This window comes from Anomaloglossus baeobatrachus, chromosome 5 (assembly GCF_048569485.1).
Source record: "Anomaloglossus baeobatrachus isolate aAnoBae1 chromosome 5, aAnoBae1.hap1, whole genome shotgun sequence".
In the NCBI taxonomy this organism is placed as follows: Eukaryota; Metazoa; Chordata; class Amphibia; order Anura; family Aromobatidae; genus Anomaloglossus; species Anomaloglossus baeobatrachus.
The window spans coordinates 111,313,744-111,339,208 of NC_134357.1; the positions used below are offsets into that span (position 1 = coordinate 111,313,744).

General features: G+C 51.7%; 1 protein-coding gene across 1 annotated transcript in view; it reads left to right on the plus strand.

The window, feature by feature from the left end:
* The window catches only part of NOC3L (NOC3 like DNA replication regulator), a 196,118-nt gene that overhangs the window by 43,950 nt on the left and 126,703 nt on the right, over positions 1-25,465 (plus strand). The window contains exon 8 of the mRNA XM_075348773.1: positions 17,179-17,272. Within this exon, the coding sequence (XP_075204888.1) occupies positions 17,179-17,272 (94 nt within the window). The remainder of the gene's footprint in view (positions 1-17,178; positions 17,273-25,465) is intronic.

Sequence of the window (25,465 nt, forward strand, 5' to 3'; positions counted from 1 at the left end):
TATCCTGGTGCTCTGATAACTGTTTTCCTCCATGGGCGTTTGCCTTACCCACATTCCTTTCATTCCTACAATCTGGAATGGACAAGGGTTTGTCCCTCGGCTCTCTCAAGGGCCAAGTATCGGCGCTCTCCGTGTTTTTTCAAAAGCGTCTAGCCAGGCTTCCGCAGGTCCGCACGTTCCTGCACGGGGTTTGCCACATGGTCCCACCTTACAAACGTCCGTTGGAACCTTGGGATCTTAACAGGGTCCTGACGGCTCTTCAAAAGCCGCCTTTTGAGCCGCTGCGGGATGTTTCTCTCTCCCGTCTTTCTCAGAAGGTGGCCTTCCTGGTGGCAGTCACATCACTTCGGAGAGTGTCTGAGCTTGCAGCGCTGTCATGCAAAGCTCCCTTCCTGGTTTTCCACCAGGATAAGGTGGTTCTGCGTCCTGTCCCGGAATTTCTCCCTAAGGTGGTATCCCCTTTTCTTTATCGTTCCTTATGGGAGACCCAAACCATGGGTGTATAGCTTCTGCCTCCGGAGGACACACAAAGTACTACACTCAAACGTGTAGCTCCTCCCTCCGGCTATATACACCCCCTGGATGACAATCTACCCAGTTCAATGCTTTGTGTTTTCAGGAGGTAAACACACTTGCATTCTCTGATATTTTTTTTTCATTTTTATTTTGATTTTCAAGATTTGGAAGAAAAGCGGGTCCAGTCTGGACTCCCGGCATGTCCCTTCACACCCCACTCTGTCGGCGGTGCTGTTAAGGTTGACTTTACAAGGCTGGAGCCTTCACATGCCGTGCTCCTTCACATCCTCTGAGAGGCTCTGGTTTGAAGTGGGAGCCGTCACGGTCCTCTCTGCTTGCAGGAGACCGGTCTCCATCCGCAGCCCTGTCTGGTTCCTGCTGGAAGGAGCGTTCACCCCCCCTCACGGACTGGCCCTGCGTCTCAAAAGCTAAGTATTGAGACGTTTTTCAGGGGTCCCGGGTACTTTTATTAGGGGGACAGTATGTGTTTTATCGTTACTGTAAATTCCGGCCGGTTCTGGGGGTTTCCCCTGAGAACCGCGCCGAAGGTGCCTGCTCGTCGGCCGCGTTTTAAAATCTAGGCCCCGGCTTCAGTTTGGGCCTAGTTTCGGTTTCGGCTTCTCTGCATGTCATGCATACAGGAGGCATAGCGTGGCGCCGCCCACCGCTCGGCCAGCAGAGGGGAGGGCACTCCTCTCTGGGGAGATGTTCCCTCCCCTGTATCGCTCCCTGTATCTCTCTGGCCCTCCGTTTTCCCGCTCTGGGCCTAATACCCACCCCCCTCCTCCTTCCAGCGCCATTTTCTCAGCGTTCATACACTGGACAGCGCTGGATGCTGTGTTTAGGAGGGCTGACGCTTCACTTGGGCTTTGAGCTGTGGAATCCGGAGGGCACACAGAGAGCGGTCTGGTAAGCCACAACCTCTGGTTGTGGGCTTTTTATTACACTCTCAGGGCATTCTACAGGAGTGTTTTCTTGCTGCAGAGCTTCCACCTCAGCAGCATGTCTGTCACCCGGAGCAAGGCTGCAAACATGTACGCTATATGCACTGCATGTAAGCTCATTCTGCCAGAGCCAAGCACATACCCACATTGTGATGCCTGTGCTAATATGGTTGTGTCTCAGCCTGGAGCCTCCTCAGGGGTCCCTCCGGCTGCTCCGGCCCCTGTGGCTGAACCCCCGGCTTGGGTAGCATCCTTTTCACAAGCTATTTCCCAGTCCTTTGCCGACTCCATGGGGCAGCTGTCCCGGACACTGCTGACCATGCATCAGCCCCCTTCTCAGGGTGTTTCTGCTGCTCCTAGCTCTGCAGAGCTCTCAGAGCATGTCCTAGGACCCCGTCCCCCTAAACGGGGACGCAGGGACCCTTCTCCTTCCTCTTCCCACGGCTCTGATTCATGTGCCGAGGTACAGGGCGAGGAGGATTCGTTTACTGTGGGCTCAGACGCTACCTCTATGTACCCCATTGACTTGTCTGAGGGTGATGCGGATGTCAGTGACTTGATTGCGTCCATTAACTCCGTACTGAACCTCAACCCACCAGAGTCAGAGGAACAAGCCTCTCTGGTAGAGATGCACCAGTTTACCTCACCTAAGAAAGCTAGGAGTATGTTTTTTAACCACTCCAGCTTTCAGACCACTGTTACCAAGCCCAGGGCCTGTCCTGACAAACGTTTTCCGAAGCGTAGTTCAGATGACCGTTTTCCTTTTCCACCAGAGGTGGTTAAGGAATGGGCCCAGTCCCCAAAGGTAGACCCTCCGGTGTCCAGAATCTCAGCCCGCACAGTCGTAGCTGTGGCTGATGGCACTTCTCTTAAGGATCCCACTGACCGCCAGGTTGACCTTTTGGCCAAGTCTGTATATGAGGCGGCAGGAGCCTCGTTCTCCCCGTCTTTTGCGGCAGTGTGGGCTCTTAAGGCAGTCTCTGCCTCTCTGGAGGAGATACATTCCCTTACCAGGGACTCTATTCCTGAGATGGATACCTTAACTTCTCAAGCTTCGGCTTTTGCATCCTACGCCATGTCTGCCATCCTGGAGGCTTCTCACCGCACGGCGGTGGCCTCCGCTAACTCCCTCGCGATCCGCAGGATCTTGTGGCTTCGAGAGTGGAAAGCAGACGCTTCCTCTAAGAAGTACCTTGCGAGTCTCCCTTTTGCTGGGTCCCTGCTGTTTGGGGAACAGCTGGATGACATAATTAAGGAAGCTACTGGCGGGAAGAGTACTTCCTTGCCACAAACTAAAGCCAGGAAACCTGTCCAGGGCAGGATCCAATCGAGGTTTCGTTCCTTTCGTTCCTCTAACTGGTCATCCTCTAAGCCCTCGACCTTGTCAACTACCGCAGCCAAGGATCGTAAATCAAACTGGCGCGCAAAGCCGCGTCCTCAAAAGACCGGAGGAGCCGCTGCCACTAAGGCAGCCTCCTCTTGACTATCTGGCTGCGCCAGCAACGTCCTTGGTCGGTGGCAGGCTCTCCCACTTTGGCGACGTGTGGTTTCAACACGTCACCGATCAGTGGGTGCGGGATATCATCTCCCACGGCTACAGGATAGAATTTTCTTCCAGCCCGCCAAACAGATTTTTTCTGTCCACACCCCCCTGCTCCAAAGCCGCCGCCTTCTCTCAGGCTGTGGCATACCTGCAGGCCAACGGGGTAATTGTTCCGGTTCCCGCCCGGGAACGGTTCAGCGGTTTCTACTCAAACCTCTTTCTAGTCCCCAAGAAGGACGGTTCCTTCCGGCCCATCCTGGATCTCAAGCTCCTCAACAAGCATGTTCAGGTGCGGCACTTTCGCATGGAATCTCTGAGATCGGTCATTGCCTCAATGACCCAAGGAGATTTTCTGGCATCCATCGACATCAGAGATGCCTATCTGCATGTGCCTATTGCGGTCTCACACCAGCGTTGGCTACGCTTTGCAATCGGAGAGGAACATTTCCAATTCGTGGCTCTCCCCTTTGGCTTAGCCACGGCCCCTCGAGTGTTCACCAAGGTCATGGCAGCAGTGGTTGCGGTCCTGCACCTCCAGGGGTTGGCAGTGATTCCTTACCTGGACGACCTTCTTGTCAAGGCCTCATCCAGTGTAGACTGCCAGCGGAGTGTCTCTCTCACTCTCGCCACGCTAGTTCAGTTCGGGTGGCTTGTCAACCTGCCCAAGTCCACTCTGACCCCGACCCAGGTACTTATGTACCTAAGTGCTAACCACAATAACATAAATTCAACATGTCGTATCGATATTAGGCCTCAGACTTTATCCAAATGGCCCTTTTATATCTGAAACGCTGCAGAAGACCCAGTTATTGGATCAGTATGTTGGGTTCCCAGTGATGAAATGCAGATTACACTATTATAACCATGGCTTCCAATGCAACCTGACCAGTAACGGGGGCATTCAACTACTTTACATTTTCTACATCAAGTGGAAAGATGTGAATTACGTTTAGTTCTTGAGTGTCACATCATTTTGTCTGTTCTGCTCTTGGGACACAATCAGTCCTTGATGTCAGATGGTTGTATCTCACCAAGAGCTTCCTTCTGTCCAGTTGCCCTTCTATGTTAGACACACAAGATCTTTCCCAGCGTGGCATTTTTTCATGGTAGTAATCTGAAGGTCGGTCTTTTTTTATTGTCTCTACCACATATCTGTAGCCTGTTCTTTTGATCACATTTCGTGATTATAATCAGGACAGAGATGCATTAATGGAGCAAAACCTACTGCTTACTTACCGAGACCCACCGTGGAGCATATATAAATAAATAATAATAATAATAATAATAATAATAATATATGAAGTATCGGAATCACGGCTGGGGCAGCTAAATTTCTATATACCATATTTTATTTTCCAATGTGTTAGTGTTCAAGTGGTTGAGACTTGTTTGTAAAAAGATTCATATTATACCTGTCCATGGAGGATGCACTATATGGACAAATATATTGGACACGTTTTTACAAATTTAGGTTTCTCATTCGGTCCCATTACTATAGTTGTATCACATCCGGCCCTGCAGTCTGCCATTACTAATATTTGTGACAGATTGGGTTGTTCTAAAGAGCTCACTGATACCAGTGCAGTCCTGTATTAGGACATCACCAGTGTAACAAGTCCTGACATTACTTCCCTCCAAAATATTCCACCAACATCTAAGAGTGATATTATTGACAGATGCATTTAGAAACCAGAGTGAAGTGCACCAAATGAAGTTAGTGAGTTCCCCAAGTGCTGAGGTGCATAAAAGTCAAGGACCAAAAAGAAAAATCCCCTAAAAATAACCTTTAATATATCATTTAAAAGGTATAAAATTTACCAAAGTGTAACACTCACCCTAATAGTGTAGGGGCAACAAGACAGGTAAATACTATATATTTGGTATTTACCTGTCTTGTAAATTTTATACCTTTTTAAATGATATATTAACCCCTTAACGACCGCGGGCCGTAAAATTACGTCCTAAATGACATAATCTTACTGCCCGCGGTCCTCCGGCGGCAGCATGCCGCGATCGGCACACATCTCAGCTGATTTTCACAGCTGAGATGTGTGCCTGCTAGGCACGAGCAGAATCGTTATCTGCTCGTGCCGATTAACCCCTTATAATGGCGCTGTCAATACATGACAGCGCCGTTATAAGCGCAATCGCGGTAAAGTTTTACTTACCGCCGAAACCGGAAGTCACGTGACGCGATCACGTGACTCCCGATAGTTGCCATGGTAGTACAGGGTCATGTGATGACTCCTGTACTACACATGAATTGGTTTCACTTTCGCTGTGCCCGGAGCACAGCAAAAGAGAAAGACAGCGTATCTGCTGTTTACAGCCTTCCAGCTGTGATCAGCAGATACTGCAGAGCGATCGGAATGCTGATCGCAATAGCCCCCTAGGGGGACTAGTAAAATAAAAAAAAAAAGTAAAAAAATAAGTTTTAAAAAATTAAAAAAAAACAAAAAAACCTAAAAGTTCAAATCACCCCCCATTCGCCCCATTAAAAATTAAAGGGTTAAAAAAATAAAAAATATACACACATTTGGTATCGCCGCGTTCAGAAACGCCCGATCTATCAAAATATAAAATCAATTAATCTGATCAGTAAACGGCGTAGCGGCAAAAAAATTCCAAACGCCAAAACGACGTTTTTTTGTCGCCACAACTTTTGCGCAAAATGCAATAAGAGGCGATCAAAACGTAGCATCTGCGCAAAAATGGTACCGTTAAAAACGTCAGCTCGAGACGGAAAAAATAAGCCGTCATTGAGCCTAAGATCCCGAAAAATGAGAACGCTACGGGTCACGGAATATGGCGTAAAACGTGCGCCACTTTTTTCGGACAAACTTCCGATTTTTTTTTAACCCCTTATATAAAAGTAAACCTATACATGTTTGGTGTCTACGAACTCGCACTGACCTGAGGCATCACACCCACACATCAGTTTTACCATATAGTGAACACAGTGAATAAAATATCTCAAAAACCATAGTGCTATCGCACTTTTTTTGCAATTTTTCAGCATTTGGAATTTTTTTGCCATTTTCTAGTACATAATATGGTAAAACTGATGGTTTCATTTAAAAGTACAGCTCGTTCCGCAAAAAATGAGCCCTCACATGACCATATTGACTGAAAAATAAAAAAGTTACGTCTCTCAGAAAAAGAATGGCGAAAAAAAAAAACGGAAAGCGAAAAATCGGCCGGTCGTGAAAGGGTTAAAGGCTATTTTTTAGGGGATTTTTCTTTTTGGTCTTTAACAGATTGGTTCCCTTTTAAAATTAGCTGCGGCTTTGGTTTAGTTGTACATAAGTCACCAACACTCAGTGATTGCAGAGACCAAACGTCTGCTTTTAAAGGGAACCTGTCAGGTGCAATATCACCCAGAACCATGAGCAGTTCTGGGTACATTTGGCTAATCCTGCTAACCGTCCCTGTATACACTAGCATAGATAAACAGATCTTTAGAAAAAGTAGTTATAAAAATCGTTTATTATATGCTAATGAGACCAGCGACTAGTCGCAAGGGCGTTGCGTCCCCTGACTAGTTGGCCCACATAGCATGCCCCAGTGAGGTATAATGCACATGGCTGGAGTTGCTGGAGAGTCTGTATCATGCCCAGTGCGCATCCATCCTCCGGCTGCCATCAAGAGTGAGGTATATGCGGCATTGCTGCACGTTCATTAGCATATTAGTATGCCCACAGGGGTGTGCTAGCATGCTATTGGGCCGACTAGCCAAGTTAATGCCCTTGTGACTAGTCGCTAGCCTCATTAGCATATAAGAAACTCTTTAGAAATATTTTTTCTAAAGATCGGTTTATTTATGCTAGTGTATACAGGGACAGTTAGGCAAGAATCACTAATATGCACCTAGAACGGCTCATGGTTCTGGGTGCATATGGCATCTGATGGGTTACCTTTAACATAAGCACAAAAACTGTGCAATGCACTATATGGCGGGGGTTTCCATTCTTGAGCAGCTGCCCTCAAGCCTGACTCTGTGTGCCATCTGGTGGAAGAGGGTCTGATGAATGCCCGGAGAACATCACCTGCCTCACTGCACTGTATAGTTTGATGGAGGAAGTTGTGGAGGTTTTTTCAGAGGAGACAGGTGTTTTTTTCTTGCTTCCCTATAATTAGACTTTTTGAGCAGTTGTATCTCACAACTTTGTCGGAACAGTTTGGGGAAAGTCCATTGTTTTTGTTTCAGCATAGCTGTGCCCCCAGTTCACCAATCAAAGTCCATAAAGACCTACAGAGAGCTGACCTGAACCACATCAAACACCTTTTGGCAGGAACGTGACCAGAGATAGTGAGCCTGGCCATTGTCTGACCTCACAAATGCCAGTCTGGTTAAGTGGGAAAGACGTTTGCTTAGATAAACTCCAGAAAACCTTTCCAATATAACAAAAGCTGTTGTAGCTGCAAAGTGAGGACCACCTCCATATTATTGCCTATGAATTTAAAATGAGCAGTCATAAAGACTCCTCTAAGGGAAATATGTACGAGACACAATTCTTTTGCTTATACAAGCATGAGCACGTATGTCCTTAAAGGGGTTATCCGGCTTATTTTGCCTTTTTCTTGTCAATACACCGTTGGGCTACATTGAGGCAGGTAAGTAGATAGCAACTACCTACCTGCCTTGCTGTCAGCCCCTGTCCCCCGGCTCAGAGTGGCCATGTGACCGCTCCTGCTTTTATTTTGCTGCTTCCTGTGACGTCATGTTGACAGGGGCAGGACCTTGTTGACTGGCATCACAGCCGACTTCAAGTTGCCACCCTGCTGGGTGGGTAGTGTTTGGAGTCTCTGGCCACCTTCCGCCACACTTTCCCCACACATTCCATAGTGCAGTGGTCTCAAAGACGCTGCTGGTAGGCTTCATGCGGCCCCCGATGCGGCACGCAGGCCCTTGGCCCCCTTGCTGACCATTTCCTGTGCTGGGGGCCACACAGTCAGCGCTTTATATCAGAGGACAGATTCCCAGGCACTGTACAGGACCAAGCTCTGTATACGGCTACTGCAATGATCAGAAGCCAGCCAAGCAGAGGTCAGCAGCGGATCACTGGAGAAGCTGTATAGAGAGCTTGTGTCTGAGCAGCGCCCCGGAATCTATCCTCTGATATAAAGTGCTGTCAGCTGCGGACCCTCCACTGGCAGCGTTCATCAAGGGGGCTGCGGCAAGAAGCAAACAAGCCACCGAGGGAACGAGGACAGGTGAGAAGAATTTGTATTTGGATTTTTGTGGGGGGTTTTTTTTGCCTCTGTGAAGATTGACACAATAGGGGACAATTCTACAGGACAGAGCATTGCTACAAGAGGAGGACCAGGAAGAGGGACATTACTACTGGATGAGCAGAAGGATGGGCACAATATTATAGGATGGGTAGAAGGATGGGCCACAATACTATAGGATGGGTAGAAGGATTTGGGCAGAATACTATAGGATGGGCATATTTATTACAAGATGGGCACAATGATGGGGCACATTATTACATTATATGTGCCCATTTCTTTGTCGCTCCATTGGGAGACCCAGACAATTGGGTGTATAGCTTCTGCCTCCGGAGGCCACACAAAGTATTACACTTAAAAGTGTAAAGCCCCTCCCCTTCTGCCTATACACCCCCCCGTGCATCACGGGCTCCTCAGTTTTTATGCTTTGTGCGAAGGAGGCACACATGCACGCATAGCTCCACAATTTAGTCAGCAGCAGCTGCTGACTATATCGGATGGAAGAAAAGAGGTCCCATAACAGGGCCCCCGGCATGCTCCCTTCTCACCCCACTCTGGTCGGCGGTGCTGTTAAGGTTGAGGTACCCATTGCGGGTACATAGGCAGGAGCCACATGCTGTTTTTCCTTCCCCATCCCTTTAGGGCTCTGGGTGAAGTATGATCCTAATCGGTCTCCAGGCACTGGGACCGTGCTCCCTCCGCAGCCCCTGGGGAATCTGCTGGACAGGAGCCGGGTATCGTCAGGGACAAGGCCCTGCTACTGTGAGATACTCTGTGTCCCCTTGGGGACGGCGCATGGAGCGCTTGTGTCATACACGCTGCAGCACTGCTGGGTGTGTTAGTGCGCCGGGGCTACCGCGCTGACCGCGCTTGTTTGCCGGCCGCGCTTATAACTTTAGTCCCCGGCTTCTGCGGCCTAGTACCGCATACTCCCGCCCCCGGGCCTGCCAGTCAGGGGAAGGGCGGGACGCTGCACTGGACGTCAGCGCTGAGGGCAGGAGCATACTTTGTATCCTCCTCCCCCCTCACTGAGCACCGTGGGGCACCAGATTCCCACACTTTCTAGGGCACGCCCACGGCCCCCTCCTCCTCACAGAACGCCGGCAGCCATTCCTGTCAGCACTTCTGAAGCTGGAGAGGAGAGACAACACGGCTCTGGGAGGCCCAGGCAGGGAATCTGGTGGTCACACAACCGCTTTGGGCGGTCGGTAAGCCGCACCTGTTTCTAGGTGCTGGACCCCCTGGGTGCCGAAATGTATATATATATGCTTATATGCTATACATTTACGCTGTACGGTCGCACTGTTGGTTTTTGGCTATATACCCTCCCGGATTGTACTCAGAGGAGACAACAGCATGTCGTCCGCAAAAAGCAAGGGTGCCAAAGCACAGGCTTACTTTGCAACCTGTACTTCATGTGCGGCTATGCTACCGGCAGGTTCCACCTACCCTCATTGTGTGCAATGCTCGGCCCCTGTGGCACTTACTCAGCCGGAGCCTCTGCCACTGGTGGCCCAAGTGGAACCACCTGCTACCACTGTCCAGGTGACAGGGACGGAGTTTGCAGTATTCGCTGACAAACTTTCTGAGAGTATGGATAAATGGTCTGCTAAGATACTAGAAGCCTTGCAGTCCAGGCTGGTAACCCAGGCCCCGGGCACTGTTGAATCATTGACCCCAGGCCCCCCTCGGTTGGAGCAGCAAGGTGCTCCTGGGGTGACTCATAGGTCCCAAGGTGAGGTCTCTGACACGGACCGCAGTCCCAGGCCGCCTAAGCGGGCTCGCTGGGAGATTCCCTCGACTTCATCACACTGCTCAGGGTCTCAGCAGGAGGACTCTCTAGAGGATGAAGCGGAGGTGGCAGATCAGGATTCTGATCCTGAGGCCGCTCTCAACCTAGATACACCTGAAGGAGACGCCATAGTAAATGACCTTATAGCGTCCATCAATCAGGTGTTGGATCTTTCTCCCCCAGCTCCTCCAATTGAGGAGTCAGCTTCTCAGCAGGAGAAATTCCGTTTTAGGTTTCCCAAGCGTACAATGAGTACGTTTCTGGATCACTCTGACTTCAGAGAGGCAGTCCAGAAACACCGAGCTTGTCCAGATAAGCGCTTTTCTAAGCGCCTTAAGGACACACGTTATCCCTTCCCCCCTGACGTTGTCAAGGGTTGGGCTCAGTGTCCCAAGGTGGATCCTCCAGTCTCCAGACTGGCGGCTAGATCCATAGTTGCAGTGGAAGATGGGGCTTCACTCAAAGATGCCACTGACAGACAGATGGAGCTCTGGTTGAAATCCATCTATGAAGCTATCGGCGCGTCCTTTGCTCCGGCATTCGCAGCCGTATGGGCACTCCAAGCTATCTCAGCGTGTCACTCGCAGATTAATGCTGTCACACGTGCCTCTGCTCCGCAGGTGGTGTCCTTAACCTCTCAGGCGTCGGCGTTTGCGTCCTACGCCATTAATGCTGTCCTGGACTCTGCGAGCCGTACGGCGGTAGCATCCGCCAATTCGGTGGCTGTCCGCAGGGCCATGTGGCTACGTGAATGGAAGGCAGACTCTGCTTCCAAAAAGTTCTTAACCGGTTTGCCATTTTCTGGCGACCGCCTGTTTGGTGAGCGATTGGATGAAATCATTAAACAATCCAAGGGAGAGGACTCATCCTTACCCCAGTCCAAACCAAACAGACCTCAACAACGGAAGGTTCAATCGAGGTTTCGGTCCTTTCGGCCCGCGGGCAGGTCTCAATTCTCCTCGTCCAGCAGGCCACAGAAGGGTCAGACGAACTCCGATTCATGGCGGTCTAAGTCACGTCCTAAAAAGACCGCCGGAGGAACCGCTCCCAAAGCGGCCTCCTCATGACTTTCGGCCTCTTCACACCGCATCCTCGGTCGGTGGCAGGCTCTCCCCGCTTTTGCGACGCCTGGCTGCCACAGGTACAAGACCGTTGGGTGAGAGACATTCTGTCTCACGGTTACAGGATAGAGTTCAGCTCGCGTCCCCTGACTCGATTCTTCAGAACATCTCCGCCCCCCGAGCGAGCTGATGCTCTTCTTCAGGCGGTGTGCACTCTGAAGGCAGAAGGAGTGGTGATCCCTGTTCCTCTTCAGCAACAGGGTCACGGTTTTTACTCCAACTTGTTTGTGGTGCCAAAAAAGGACGGATCTTTCCGTCCTGTTCTGGACCTAAAACTGCTCAACAAACACGTAAAAACCAGGCGGTTCCGGATGGTATCGCTCCGCTCCGTCATCGCCTCAATGTCCCAAGGAGATTTCCTAGCATCAATCGACATCAAAGATGCTTATCTCCACGTACCGATTGCACCAGAGCATCAGCACTTCCTGCGTTTCGCCATAGGGGACGAACACCTTCAGTTCGTGGCACTGCCTTTCGGCCTGGCGACAGCCCCACGGGTCTTCACCAAGATCATGGCAACAGTGGTAGCAGTCCTACACTCTCAGGGACACTCGGTGATCCCTTACTTAGACGATGTGCTTGTCAAGGCCCCCATCTCGAGTGGCATGCCAACACAGCCTGAACATTACGCTGGAGACTCTCCAGAGATTCGGGTGGATCATCAATTTCCCAAAGTCAAATCTGACACCGGCCCAATCACTGACATATCTCGGCATGGAGTTTCATACTCTCTCAGCGATAGTGAAGCTTCCGCTGGACAAACAGCGTTCACTACAGACAGGGGTGCAATCTCTCCTTCAAGGCCAGTCACACCCCTTGAGGCGCCTCATGCACTTCCTAGGGAAGATGGTGGCAGCAATGGAGGCAGTTCCTTTTGCGCAGTTTCACCTGCGTCCACTTCAATGGGACATTCTCCGCAAATGGGACAGGAAGTCGACGTCCCTCGACAGGAACGTCTCCCTTTCTCAGGCAGCCAAAGCCTCTCTTCGGTGGTGGCTTCTTCCCACTTCATTGTCGAAGGGGAAATCCTTCCTACCCCCATCCTGGGTGGTGGTCACGACGGACGTGAGTCTGTCAGGGTGGGGAGCGGTCTTTCTCCATCACAGGGCTCAGGGTACCTGGACTCAGCCAGAGTCCTCCCTTCAGATCAATGTTCTGGAGAGAAGGTAGTGTATCTTGCCCTAAAGGCGTTCCAGCCGTGGCTGGAAGGCAGGCAGATCCGAATTCAGTCGGACAACTCCACCGCGGTGGCATACATCAACCACCAAGGCGGAACACGCAGTCGGCAAGCCTTCCAGGAAGTCCGGCGGATTCTGCTGTGGGTGGAAGCCACAGCCTCCACCATATCCGCAGTTCACATCCCGGGCGTAGAAAACTGGGAAGCAGACTTTCTCAGTCGCCAGGGCATGGACGCAGGGGAATTGTCCCTTCACCCGGACGTGTTTCAAGAGATCTGTTGCCGCTGGGAGATGTCGGACGTCGACCTAATGGCGTCCCGGCACAACAACAAGGTCCCGGCATTCATGGCACGGTCTCAAGATCACAGAGCTCTGGCGGCAGACGCATTAGTTCAGGATTGGTCGCAGTTTCAACTCCCTTATGTGTTTCCTCCTCTGGCACTGTTGCCCAGAGTGTTACGCAAGATCAGGTCCGACTGCCGCCGCGCCATCCTCGTCGCTCCAGACTGGCCGAGGAGGTCGTGGTATCCGGATCTGTGGCATCTCACTGTGGGCCAACCGTGGGCACTACCAGACCGACCAGACTTGCTGTCTCAAGGGCCGTTTTTCCATCTGAATTCTGCGGCCCTCAACCTGACTGTGTGGCCATTGAGTCCTGGATCCTAGCGTCTTCAGGGTTATCTCAAGAGGTCATTGCCACTATGAGACAGGACAGGAAACCAACGTCCGCCAAGATCTACCACAGGACGTGGAGGATATTCTTATCCTGGTGCTCTGATCAGGGTTTTACTCCCTGGCCATTTGCCTTGCCCACTTTTCTTTCCTTCCTTCAATCTGGATTGGAAAAGGGTTTGTCGCTCGGCTCCCTTAAGGGATAAGTCTCAGCGCTCTCTGTGTTTTTTCAGAAGCGCCTAGCCAGACTTCCACAGGTACGCACGTTCCTGCAGGGGGTTTGTCACATAGTCCCTCCTTACAAGCGTCCGTTAGAACCCTGGGATCTGAACAGGGTGCTGATGGCTCTTCAGAAACCACCTTTCGAGCCAATGAAGGATATTTCTCTTTCACGCCTTTCGCAGAAAGTGGTCTTCCTAGTAGCAGTCACATCACTTCGGAGAGTGTCTGAGCTAGCAGCACTGTCATGCAAAGCTCCTTTCCTGGTGTTTCACCAGGACAAGGTGGTTCTGCGTCCGGTTCCGGAATTTCTCCCTAAGGTGGTATCCCCCTTTCATCTCAATCAGGATATCTCCTTACCTTCTTTTTGTCCTCATCCAGTTCACCAATGTGAAAAGGATTTGCACTTGTTAGATCTGGTGAGAGCACTCAGACTCTACATTTCTCGTACGGCGCCCCTGCACCGCTCGGATGCAATCTTTGTCCTTGTCGCTGGCCAGCGTAAAGGGTCACAGGCTTCCAAATCAACCCTGGCTCGGTAGATCAAGGAACCAATTCTCGAAGCCTACCGTTCTTCTGGGCTTCCGGTTCCCTCAGGGCTGAAGGCCCATTCTACTAGAGCCGTGGGTGCGTCCTGGGCTTTGCGGCACCAGGCTACGGCTCAGCAGGTGTGTCAGGCGGCTACCTGGTCGAGCCTGCACACTTTCACGAAACACTATCAGGTGCATACCTATGCTTCGGCAGATGCCAGCCTAGGTAGACGAGTCCTTCAGGCGGCGGTTGCCCACCTGTAGGAAGGGGCCGTCTTACGGCTCTATTACGAGGTATTATTTTACCCACCCAGGGACTGCTTTTGGACGTCCCAATTGTCTGGGTCTCCCAATGGAGCGACAAAGAAGGGAATTTTGTTTACTTACCGTAAATTCCTTTTCTTCTAGCTCCAATTGGGAGACCCTTCACCCGCCCCTGTTCCCTTCGGGCTTTTGTTCTTTGTGTACACATGTTGTTCATGTTGAATGGTTTTCAGTTTTCCGAACTTCCTTCGGATTGAATTTACTTTAGACCAATTTATAAGTTTCCTCCTTCCTGCTTTTGCACCAAAACTGAGGAGCCCGTGATGCACGGGAGGGTGTATAGGCAGAGGGGAGGGGTTACACTTTTTAAAGTGTAATACTTTGTGTGGCCTCCGGAGGCAGAAGCTATACACCCAATTGTCTGGGTCTCCCAATTGGAGCTAGAAGAAAAGGAATTTACGGTAAGTAAACAAAATTCCCTTCATTGTCCTCTGCTAGAGGTCAGTGCTCGGCAGATTACTGACAGTCAATGAGTGTGCAGAGGGAGGGGCTGGACAGTGAGGCCGGGCGGTGCCAGCTCTGACTGTGAGGTTTGGCAACCAAGAACAGGAAAAAGTCAAGTTTGCTTGAGCTTCAGATAAATAGAGGCTGCAGAGAATGTCATGTTTTATATGACAATACAGCACAGGTTAACTTAAGATGTTTTTTTAAAGTTTGTCAGACAACTCCTTTAATGACTCCCAGACATTTGCAGTCGGCAAACAGTTTTGTAGACTGTTTTGACCCGGTCCAGTTTTGTCCTCCAGACATCATCCACACAGTTTTTCTTCTTGGTTCACAGAATGGCAGGAGTGGTACTTGGTGAATTTGCAGTCTCATGCTTTTAAAAATGAGTATTTAGATATCTTGGTGGGTTTTATATATTGAACTGCAGTCTGGTTCATTCTGCTGGGCAGTGCTCTGTCATGGACCCAGACATTTCCTTCCCAGGCCAAGAGTAGACGATTATAGCTTATTTTTCCCTCCCGAATTTAACGTTTTTCACCAATGTGCAGTGTGCTGACTGCTGCAGGGGACAAAGCTGTCATACTGCCCAGGCCTCTGCCACATTTGCTCATGGACTTATTATTTCATGTCTGTTAGTCTCATAGTCGGCATGATGTCTCATAGTCGGCATGATGTCTCATAGTCGGCAGGATGTCTCATAGTCGGCACGATGTCTCATAGTCGGCACGATGTCTCATAGTCGGCACGATGTCTCATAGTCGGCACGATGTCTCATAGTCGGCACGATGTCTCATAGTCGGCACGATGTCTCCTAGTCGGCACGATGTCTCCTAGTCGGCACGATGTCTCCTAGTCGGCACGATGTCTCCTAGTCGGCACGATGTCTCCTAGTCGGCACGATGTCTCCTAGTCGGCACGATGTCTCCTAGTCGGCACGATGTCTCCTAGTCGGCACGATGTCTCCTAGTCGGCACGATGTCTCCTAGTCGGCACGATGTCTCCTAGTCGGCACGATGTCTCCTAGTCGGCACGATGTCTCCTAGTCGGCACGATGTCTCCTAGTCGGCACGATGTCTCCTAGTCGGCACGATGTCTCCTAGTCGGCACGATGTCTCCTAGTCGGCACGATGTCTCCTAGTCGGCACGATGTCTCCTAGTCGGCACGATGTCTCCTAGTCGGCACGATGTCTCCTAGTCGGCACGATGTCTCCTAGTCGGCACGATGTCTCCTAGTCGGCACGATGTCTCCTAGTCGGCACGATGTCTCCTAGTCGGCACGATGTCTCCTAGTCGGCACGATGTCTCCTAGTCGGCACGATGTCTCCTAGTCGGCACGATGTCTCCTAGTCGGCACGATGTCTCCTAGTCGGCACGATGTCTCCTAGTCGGCACGATGTCTCCTAGTCGGCACGATGTCTCCTAGTCGGCACGATGTCTCCTAGTCGGCACGATGTCTCCTAGTCGGCACGATGTCTCCTAGTCGGCACGATGTCTCCTAGTCGGCACGATGTCTCCTAGTCGGCACGATGTCTCCTAGTCGGCACGATGTCTCCTAGTCGGCACGATGTCTCCTAGTCGGCACGATGTCTCCTAGTCGGCACGATGTCTCCTAGTCGGCACGATGTCTCCTAGTCGGCACGATGTCTCCTAGTCGGCACGATGTCTCCTAGTCGGCACGATGTCTCCTAGTCGGCACGATGTCTCCTAGTCGGCACGATGTCTCCTAGTCGGCACGATGTCTCCTAGTCGGCACGATGTCTCCTAGTCGGGACGATGTCTCCTAGTCGGGACGATGTCTCCTAGTCGGGACGATGTCTCCTAGTCGGCACGATGTCTCATAGTCGGCACGATGTCTCATAGTCGGCACGATGTCTCATAGTCGGCACGATGTCTCATAGTCGGCACGATGTCTCATAGTCGGCACGATGTCTCATAGTCGGCACGATGTCTCATAGTCGGCACGATGTCTCATAGTCGGCACGATGTCTCATAGTCGGCACGATGTCTCATAGTCGGCACGATGTCTCATAGTCGGCACGATGTCTCATAGTCTGCACGATGTCTCATAGTCTGCACGATGTCTCATAGTCTGCACGATGTCTCATAGTCTGCACGATGTCTCATAGTCTGCACGATGTCTCATAGTCGGCACGATGTCTCATAGTCGGCACGATGTCTCATAGTCGGCACGATGTCTCTTAGTCGGCACGATGTCTCTTAGTCGGCACGATGTCTCTTAGTCGGCACGATGTCTCTTAGTCGGCACGATGTCTCTTAGTCGGCACGATGTCTCTTAGTCGGCACGATGTCTCTTAGTCGGCACGATGTCTCTTAGTCGGCACGATGTCTCTTAGTCGGCACGATGTCTCTTAGTCGGCACGATGTCTCTTAGTCGGCACGATGTCTCTTAGTCGGCACGATGTCTCTTAGTCGGCACGATGTCTCTTAGTCGGCACGATGTCTCTTAGTCGGCACGATGTCTCTTAGTCGGCACGATGTCTCTTAGTCGGCCTGATGTCTCTTAGTCGGCCTGATGTCTCAGGTCCCTTTTCTTGGATGTTGTATGAACTTTACAGCGTCTTGCTACCTTTTTTTTACTTTATGGCACCAATTATTATTTATTGGTGTTTTGTTCATTATCTTTCTTTTTTGTTAAACAGGTAAAAAAAGAAACTCAGAAGCTTCGAGAGTTTGAAGAGGGTCTGGTCAGTCAGTACAAGTTTTATCTGGAAAGTCTGGAGCAAATAATAAAAGGTAATGTAAGACAGGCAAGAAGAATCTGCGTATACCTGATATATATTTTATGGACACTGTTCATATCACGTTCAGTATATACATGGGGCATTTCCCATCATGCTGAACGTGTGCCCCTGAATTTTAGCATATAGTCCACATTGACCGGCTTGTATATACATGTGATGTCTGTATGCCTATGGGTGTATATATACAAGGTCTGGCATGATGGGATAGCACTTAATTAACAGGTATATCAGGGACTTTTAATTGAGCCTGTTGTGCCCAGCGCCATTCCTGAGGCCACATAGCGGTCACAGATAGCTCTTGTCAGCTTTTCAGCTGCTTCCGCTTATGTCGGTACAAGAGGGCGGAGGCTGCTTCTCCGCTGTGTAGACTATGCAGGGCAGCCGACATACTGATTGACAGCCGGCTCCCTCAGTTGGGCAGCAGAGAGCTAGCTCTCAGTCAGCATAATGTCAGCTGTCCTGTCTACAGAACGGAGAGGAAAAGAAGCCGCAGCTCTGTTAACGAAGCTATTGTGTTGCCAGCAGTAGCGATTTCTGACTGCTCTGTGCTGTCGATGAATGGCACCAGGCAGGTAGGGAGCAACTAACTCCCTACTAATGCTTAGGCACATTTTTATATATTAAAATATATATACCCTTTAAGGTTTTCTTGCACTGTTTTGTAAATGTACAGCAAAGGGGGTCACACATGCTCCGAAGCTAAAGCCATTATTATTAGGTGGTAGCTATAAAATGTGTGGCTGACACTTTGCTGTAATGCTCAATTAAGGCTATGTGCACACACTGCGGAATTGTTTCTACAGCGAAAAACGCACCTACCTGTTGAAAAAAACGCACAAAAAACGCATGCGGTTTTACCGCAGTTTGGTGCGATTTTGGTGTGGATTTACAGCGTTTTTGCCTGCGGTATTGTCACTGCGGTTTTTTAAAGGAAAAACCCAGACCAAAAGTGACATGCTACTTTTTGCTGCAGAAATACTGGGGTCTGTTTTATAATCCAGTGATGTCTTGCTGCTGTCCTGGGGCTGCGGGCTCTGCTCTGTCCTGGGGCTGCGGGCTCTGCTCTGTCCTGGGGCTGCGGGCTCTGCTCTGTCCTGGGGCTGCGGGCTCTGCTCTTGCTTGCTCTGTCCTGGGGCTGCGGGCTCTGCTTGCTCTGTCCTGGGGCTGCGGGCTCTGCTTGCTCTGTCCTGGGGCTGCGGGCTCTGCTTGCTCTGTCCTGGGGCTGCGGGCTCTGCTTGCTCTGTCCTGGGGCTGCGGGCTCTGCTTGCTCTGTCCTGGGGCTGCGGGCTCTGCTTGCTCTGTCCTGGGGCTGCGGGCTCTGCTTGCTCTGTCCTGGGGCTGCGGGCTCTGCTCTGTCCTGGGGCTGCGGGCTCTGCTCTGTCCTGGGGCTGCGGGCTCTGCTCTGTCCTGGGGCTGCGGGCTCTGCTCTGTCCTGGGGCTGCGGGCTCTGCTTGCTCTGTCCTGGGGCTGCGGGCTCTGCTTGCTCTGTCCTGGGGCTGCGGGCTCTGCTTGCTCTGTCCTGGGGCTGCGGGCTCTGCTTGCTCTGTCCTGGGGCTGCGGGCTCTGCTTGCTCTGTCCTGGGGCTGCGGGCTCTGCTTGCTCTGTCCTGGGGCTGCGGGCTCTGCTTGCTCTGTCCTGGGGCTGCGGGCTCTGCTTGCTCTGTCCTGGGGCTGCGGGCTCTGCTTGCTCTGTCCTGGGGCTGCGGGCTCTGCTTGCTCTGTCCTGGGGCTGCGGGCTCTGCTTGCTCTGTCCTGGGGCTGCGGGCTCTGCTTGCTCTGTCCTGGGGCTGCGGGCTCTGCTTGCTCTGTCCTGGGGCTGCGGGCTCTGCTTGCTCTGTCCTGGGGCTGCGGGCTCTGCTCTGTCCTGGGGCTGCGGGCTCTGCTCTGTCCTGGGGCTGCGGGCTCTGCTCTGTCCTGGGGCTGCGGGCTCTGCTCTGTCCTGGGGCTGCGGGCTCTGCTCTGTCCTGGGGCTGCGGGCTCTGCTCTGTCCTGGGGCTGCGGGCTCTGCTCTGTCCTGGGGCTGCGGGCTCTGCTCTGTCTCGGGGCGGTGGGGCCATTATTTGTAGTCAATACTGCCGACAACTTCAGAATGGCCGGTACCTCACTGCGCAGAGCCGAGGTGGCCGCCGTATAGAGCAGTATAGCATTGCCCCTGCCTCCTATGACCCCTCTCCACGACCCCCGGTAAGCTATATTCAGATTTTAAGACGCATCCCTCATTTTCCTCCCACATTTTTGGGAGGAAAAGTGCGACTTATAATCTGAAAAACACATTATATTGTTTGGTAAAAATTAAAGGAAAAATTTACAAGATCTAAATTGTCCCATCTGTAATCACCCAAACTGTACAATAACTACAGTGATATTTCTTTATCGTTCCTTTGGGAGACCCAGACCATGGGTGTTTAGCTTCTGCCTCCGGAGGACACACAAAGTACTACACTTAAAAGTGTAGCTCCTCCCTCTGAGCTTATACACCCCCTGGTGAGCAGACCCAGCCAGTTTATCGCTTTGTGTTCAGGAGGCATACATCCACACATGCATTCTCATATGATTTTTTCCTTTTTGGAATGAAATTGAAGAAGTGCAGGTCCACGTCTGGACCCCCGGCATGTCCCTTCTCACCCCACTGTGTCGGCGGTGTTGTTAGTTTGATTTTCGAGGCTGGAGCCTTACATGCCGTGCTCCTTCACCATCCCTCCTGGGCTCTGGCTTGAAGTGGGAGCCAGCACGGTCTCCATGCCTGGCAGGAGACCGGTCTCCATCCGCAGCCCTTCAGGACCTTGCTGGACCGGAGCACTCATCCCCAGGGACCTGGCCCTGCGTCTCAGCAGCTCAGTACCTGAGACGTTTATATATTGGGGTCCCTGTGCTTTATTGTTTGGGGAGAGTGTGCTTACTGTATTTATTGGCATTTCCGGCGGGTTCTCTAGCTGTCGCCCGAGAACCGCGCCGATGGTGCCTGCGCGTCGGCCTCACCGCTCAAATTTAGACCCCGGCTTTGCCGGAGGCCTAGTTTCTGTTCACTGCCCTCGCATGTCACTCATGCAGAGGGACAGGCTCGGCTCCTCCCGGCGGCCGTTCTGCACAGGGGAGGGACACTCCCCACTGCTGTGCGTGTCTCCTCCCCTGTAGGTCTCTATGGCCCTCCAGATCCCGCTCTCCAAGCAAAGTCCCGCCCCCTCTCTTCGCTCCGGCGGCCATTTTCTCAGACAGAGTTCACTCGGCGGTGGTCTGCACTCTGCATCCCTGCTGAGGTGCTGTGCTTGGGGGTCCGGGCTTCGGGATCTGGAGGGCACACAACACCGCTCCAGCGGTCTGGTAAGCCACAACCGGTCTCTGGTTGTGGACCTCTGTATATACTCTCTGGGGTTCATTCTCTTGCAGAGCCCCCACTCCAGCAGCATGTCTCACACGAGGAGCAAGGCTCCAAAGCTTTATACTATATGCGCTGCATGTAAGCTTCTGCTGCCTGAACCGAGCACCTATCCACATTGTGATGTCTGCTCTAACTTGGCGGTACCACAGCCTGGAGTCTCACCCCCAGTGGTCTCTCAGGCTGCTCCTGCTCCTGTGGCTGAACCCCCGGCCTGGGTAGAATCCTTTTCTAGGTCTATCTCCCAGTCTTTTGCTGAGTCCATGGGACTTCTGTCCAGGACTTTGATGAATATGCATCAGCCCCCTTCACAGGGTGCCTCTACTGCTAAGGGTCCCTTAGGACCGGAGCTCACAGAGGATTCATCATCAGGGCCCAGACCCCGTCCTCCTAAGAGGAGACGCAGGGTTTCCTCTCCCTCCTCCTCCCGCGGCTCTGATTCAAGAGCTGACTCGCAGGATGAGGAGGATGCCTTTACAGGGGGCTCGGAGGCTAACTCCATGTACCCCATTGATCTGTCCGAGGGTGACTCAGATCTTAGTGACTTGATTGCTTCTATTAATTCTTTACTGGATCTCAATCCGCCAGTATCAGAGGAGCAACCCTCTCTGGCAGAAAAGCACCAGTTTACCTCGCCTAAGGGTATGTGCGCACTAGGCGTTTTTTTCACGCTGCGTTTTTATGTGCGTTTTTGTCTAAAAAACGCACCCGCGGCTAAAAAAACGCGGCAAAAACGCATGCGTTTTTGCCGCGATTTGGTGCGTTTTTTGCTGCGTTTTTGCTCACTGCGTTTTTAATCAGTGCACAATGCCATTAAAGATTGTTGATGAAAAAAGAAAAAAAAAAAGGTCTGATGTCATTTCCTTCTTCAAAATGTTCATTGTATGCAGGAGAGCAGACAGCTGCAGAACTAGTGTATGCAGGAGAGCAGACAGCAGCTGCAGAACTACAAGTCTCAGCATCCTCCATTCACTAGTGTATGCAGGAGAGCAGACAGCAGCTGCAGAACTACAAGTCTCAGCATCCTCCATCCAGGACTGTATGCAGTTTTTTGCCCAAAAAGAAAAAAAAAATGACGTGGGCTTCGCCATATTTTTGTATGCTAGCCGGGTACAGCAGGCAGGTACGGGCTGCCCCCAACCCCCAGCTGCCTATTTGTACCCGGCTGGGAACCAAAAATATAGAGAAGCCCTTTTTTTTAATTATTTCATGAAATAATTAAAAAAAAAAATGACGTGGGCTTCGCCTAATTTTTGAGTCCAGCCGGGTACAACTAGGCAGCTGGGGATTGGAATCCACAGTGCAGGGTGCCCATGCTTTCTGGGCACCCCCACTGCGAATTGCAGTCCGCAGCCACCCCAGAAAATGGCGCTTTCATAGAAGCGCCATCTTCTGGCGCTGTATCCAACTCTTCCAGCTGCCCTGAAGCCGGGTGGCTAGCTAGGTAATAATGGGGTTAGGGCTAGCTGTATAGCTGGCCCTAAGCCCGAAATTCATGGTGTCACGCCAATATTAGACATGGCCACCATGAATTTCTAGTAATGATAAAAAAAAAAACACAACACAGAGAAAAATATTTTTATTAGAAATAAAACACAACACAATTAGTGACTCCATCTTTATTGAAATAAACCCCCCTCCGCAGTAATCCTGGGTCAGGGTCCCGCGCCGTCCAATCAGGATCCAATATCATCTGATCGGTTTGCTGGAAGGCAAAGCGATCAGATGATGTGTCAGGATCAAGTGCCTGAATCCCATCACACATCAGCTGATTGTATAAAAGCCGATTATACAATCAGCTGATGCATCAGTAGAAAAAAAAAAAAATAATAATACTCACTTATGTGCTGTGGTGATTACCGGCCGCTCCTGGAGCGATCGATTGGACAGGAGTCTGATCCCGTCCGATCGCTGCCGGAGCTGCCGGTGATCAGCTGATGAAGTCCCCTGACGGCAGGATCAGCTGATAGCCGGCCGGGCGCGAAAAAGCCGGCGACACCGCGATCAGCTGATGCGTCAGGTGACTGCATCAGGTGATCAGCGCCAGGTCCTGCAAGCAAGGTCCTGCCCCGGGGAGACTGCACACAGCCAGAGCGGCGGTACCGGGAGGAGATGGGAGCGGGCATGGCACCGGGACCCTGCGGACAGGTGAGTATATGACATTTTTTTTTTTTCTACTGTTCACTTTGGTTTTCGCCGCTGCCTCCACCTCCCGCCCAGACATGGCGCCGCACGGAGCTGACATTGCACAGGACGGGAGGTGGAGGCAGCGGTGACGGTACCGGGAGGATTCCTGCTTCTGTGTTTACCAACAGAAGGAATCCTCTTCCTGTACACGTCACTGTAGTACCCACCCCTTGCGTTTATAGCTGCGTTTTTAGTCATAGAAACGCGGCTATATGCGTTATTCATTGCGTTTTTAACATCTCATTGAATTCAATGAGTGAAAAACGCAGTGGAAAACGCAGAAATAATTGACATGCTGCGTTTTTGTGGTCACCACAAAAACGCAGCTAAAAAAAAACCGCTGTGTGAGGACAGCACTTCTGAAAACCCATTGACATTGCTGGGGAAGCAATGTCACTGCGTTTTCAGCACAAAAACGCGGTAAAAAACGCCGCTAAAAACGCGGCAAAAACGCCTAGTGCGCACATAGCCTAAGAGAGCAAAGAGTGTGTTCTTTAACCACTCCAGTTTTCAGGCCGCTGTGACCAAGCCCAGGGCCTGTCCTGACAAACGCTTCCCAAAGCGTGGTTCTGATGACCGTTTTCCCTTTCCACCTGAGGTGGTCAAGGAGTGGGCTCACTCCCCAAAGGTAGACCCCCCGGTGTCTAGGCTCTCAGCCCGGACCGTTGTGTCGGTGGCTGATGGCACCTCCCTTAAGGATTCCACTGACCGTCAGTCCCTTAAGGATTCCACTGACCGTCAGATTGACCTTCTGGCCAAATCTGTGTATGAAGCGGCGGGGGCCGCGTTTTCCCCGACTTTTGCAGCAGTGTGGGCTCTCAAAGCCATATCTGCTTCTCTGGAGGAGATGCATTCCCTCACCAGGGAATCTATGCCCGAAATGGTTGCCTTAACTTCTCAAGCTTCGGCTTTTTCATCTTATGCCATGTCTGCCATGCTGGAGGCTTCTCACCGCACTGCGGTGGCTTCGGCAAATTCCCTCGTTATCCGCAGGATCTTGTGGCTTCGAGAGTGGAAGGCAGATGCTTCTTCTAAGAAGTACCTTGCTGGGCTCCCTTTTGCTGGGTCCCGGCTGTTCGGAGAACAGCTGGATGAAATTATTAAGGAAGCTACTGGCGGGAAGAGTACTTCCATGCCACAAACCAAAACCAGGAAACCTGCTCAGGGTAGGAATCAGTCGAGGTTTCGCTCCTTTCGTTCCTCCAACTGGTCGTCCTCTAAGCCCTCGGCCTCGTCCGCTAACTCAGCCAAGGACCAGAAATCCAACTGGCGCCCAAAAGCGCGTCCACAGAAGACCGCAGGAGGTGCTGCCACTAAGGCTGCCTCCTCGTGACTCTCTGCCCACTCCGGCGACGTCCTTAGTTGGTGGCAGGCTCTCCCACTTTGGCGACGCTTGGTTTCAACACGTCTCCGATCAGTGGGTGAGAGATATCATATCTCACGGCTACAGGATAGAATTCTCTTCCAGCCCGCCAAACAGATTTTTTCTCTCAACTCCCCCTTGCTCCAAGGCCGCCGCCTTCTCACAGGCCGTGGCAGCCTTGCAGGCCAACGGAGTAATTGTACCAGTTCCCGCCCGGGAACGGTTCAGAGGTTTCTACTCAAATCTCTTCCTAGTTCCCAAAAAGGACGGTACCTTCCGGCCCATCCTGGATCTCAAGCTTCTCAACAAGCATGTTCAGGTGCGGCATTTTCGCATGGAGCCTCTGCGATCAGTCATTGCCTCAATGACCCAAGGGGATTTCCTGGCATCCATCGACATCAGAGATGCCTATCTGCATGTGCCAATTGCAGTTTCACACCAGCGTTGGCTACGTTTTGCAATAGGAGAAGATCATTTCCAATTCGTGGCTCTCCCCTTCGGGTTATTCACCAAGGTCATGGCAGCAGTGATTGCGGTTCTGCACCTCCAGGTGTTGGCAGTGATTCCTTACCTGGACGACCTTCTAGTCAAGGCTTCATCCAGTGCAGACTGTCAGCGGAGTGTCTCGCTCACTCTTGCCACTCTAGCCCAATTCGGGTGGCTTGTCAATCTTCCCAAATCCACTCTGACTCCGACCCAGAGTCTCACGTACCTAGGGATGCAGTTCGAGACTTTGCCGGCACTTGTGAAGTTGCCCTTAGTCAATCAGCAGTCACTCCAGCTAGCGGTGCGCTCTCTGCTGAGGCCCCGCCGTTATACCCTCAGGCGTCTGATGCAGGTGCTGGGTCAAATGGTGGCGTCCATGGAGGCTGTTCCCTTTGCCCAGTTCCATCTGCGCCCTCTGCAGCTGGACATTCTCCGCTGTTGGGACAAGCGGCCTTCCTCCTTACACAGGTTAGTTGCTCTGTCGCCACGGACCAGGAGCTCTCTTCAATGGTGGCTTCGGCCCCTCTCTCTGTCCCAAGGGCGCTCCTTCCTGGCCCCGTCATGGGTGATTCTCACCACGGATGTTAGTCTATCCGGCTGGGGAGCGGTATGTCTCCACCACAGAGCGCAGGGCACTTGGACTCCGTCCGAGTCAGCCCTTTCAATCAATGTGCTGGAAACCAGAGCCGTGCTTCTAGCTCTCCTAGCTTTTCACCACCTGTTGGCGGGCAGGCACATTCGAGTTCAGTCAGACAACGCGACAGCGGTTGCCTA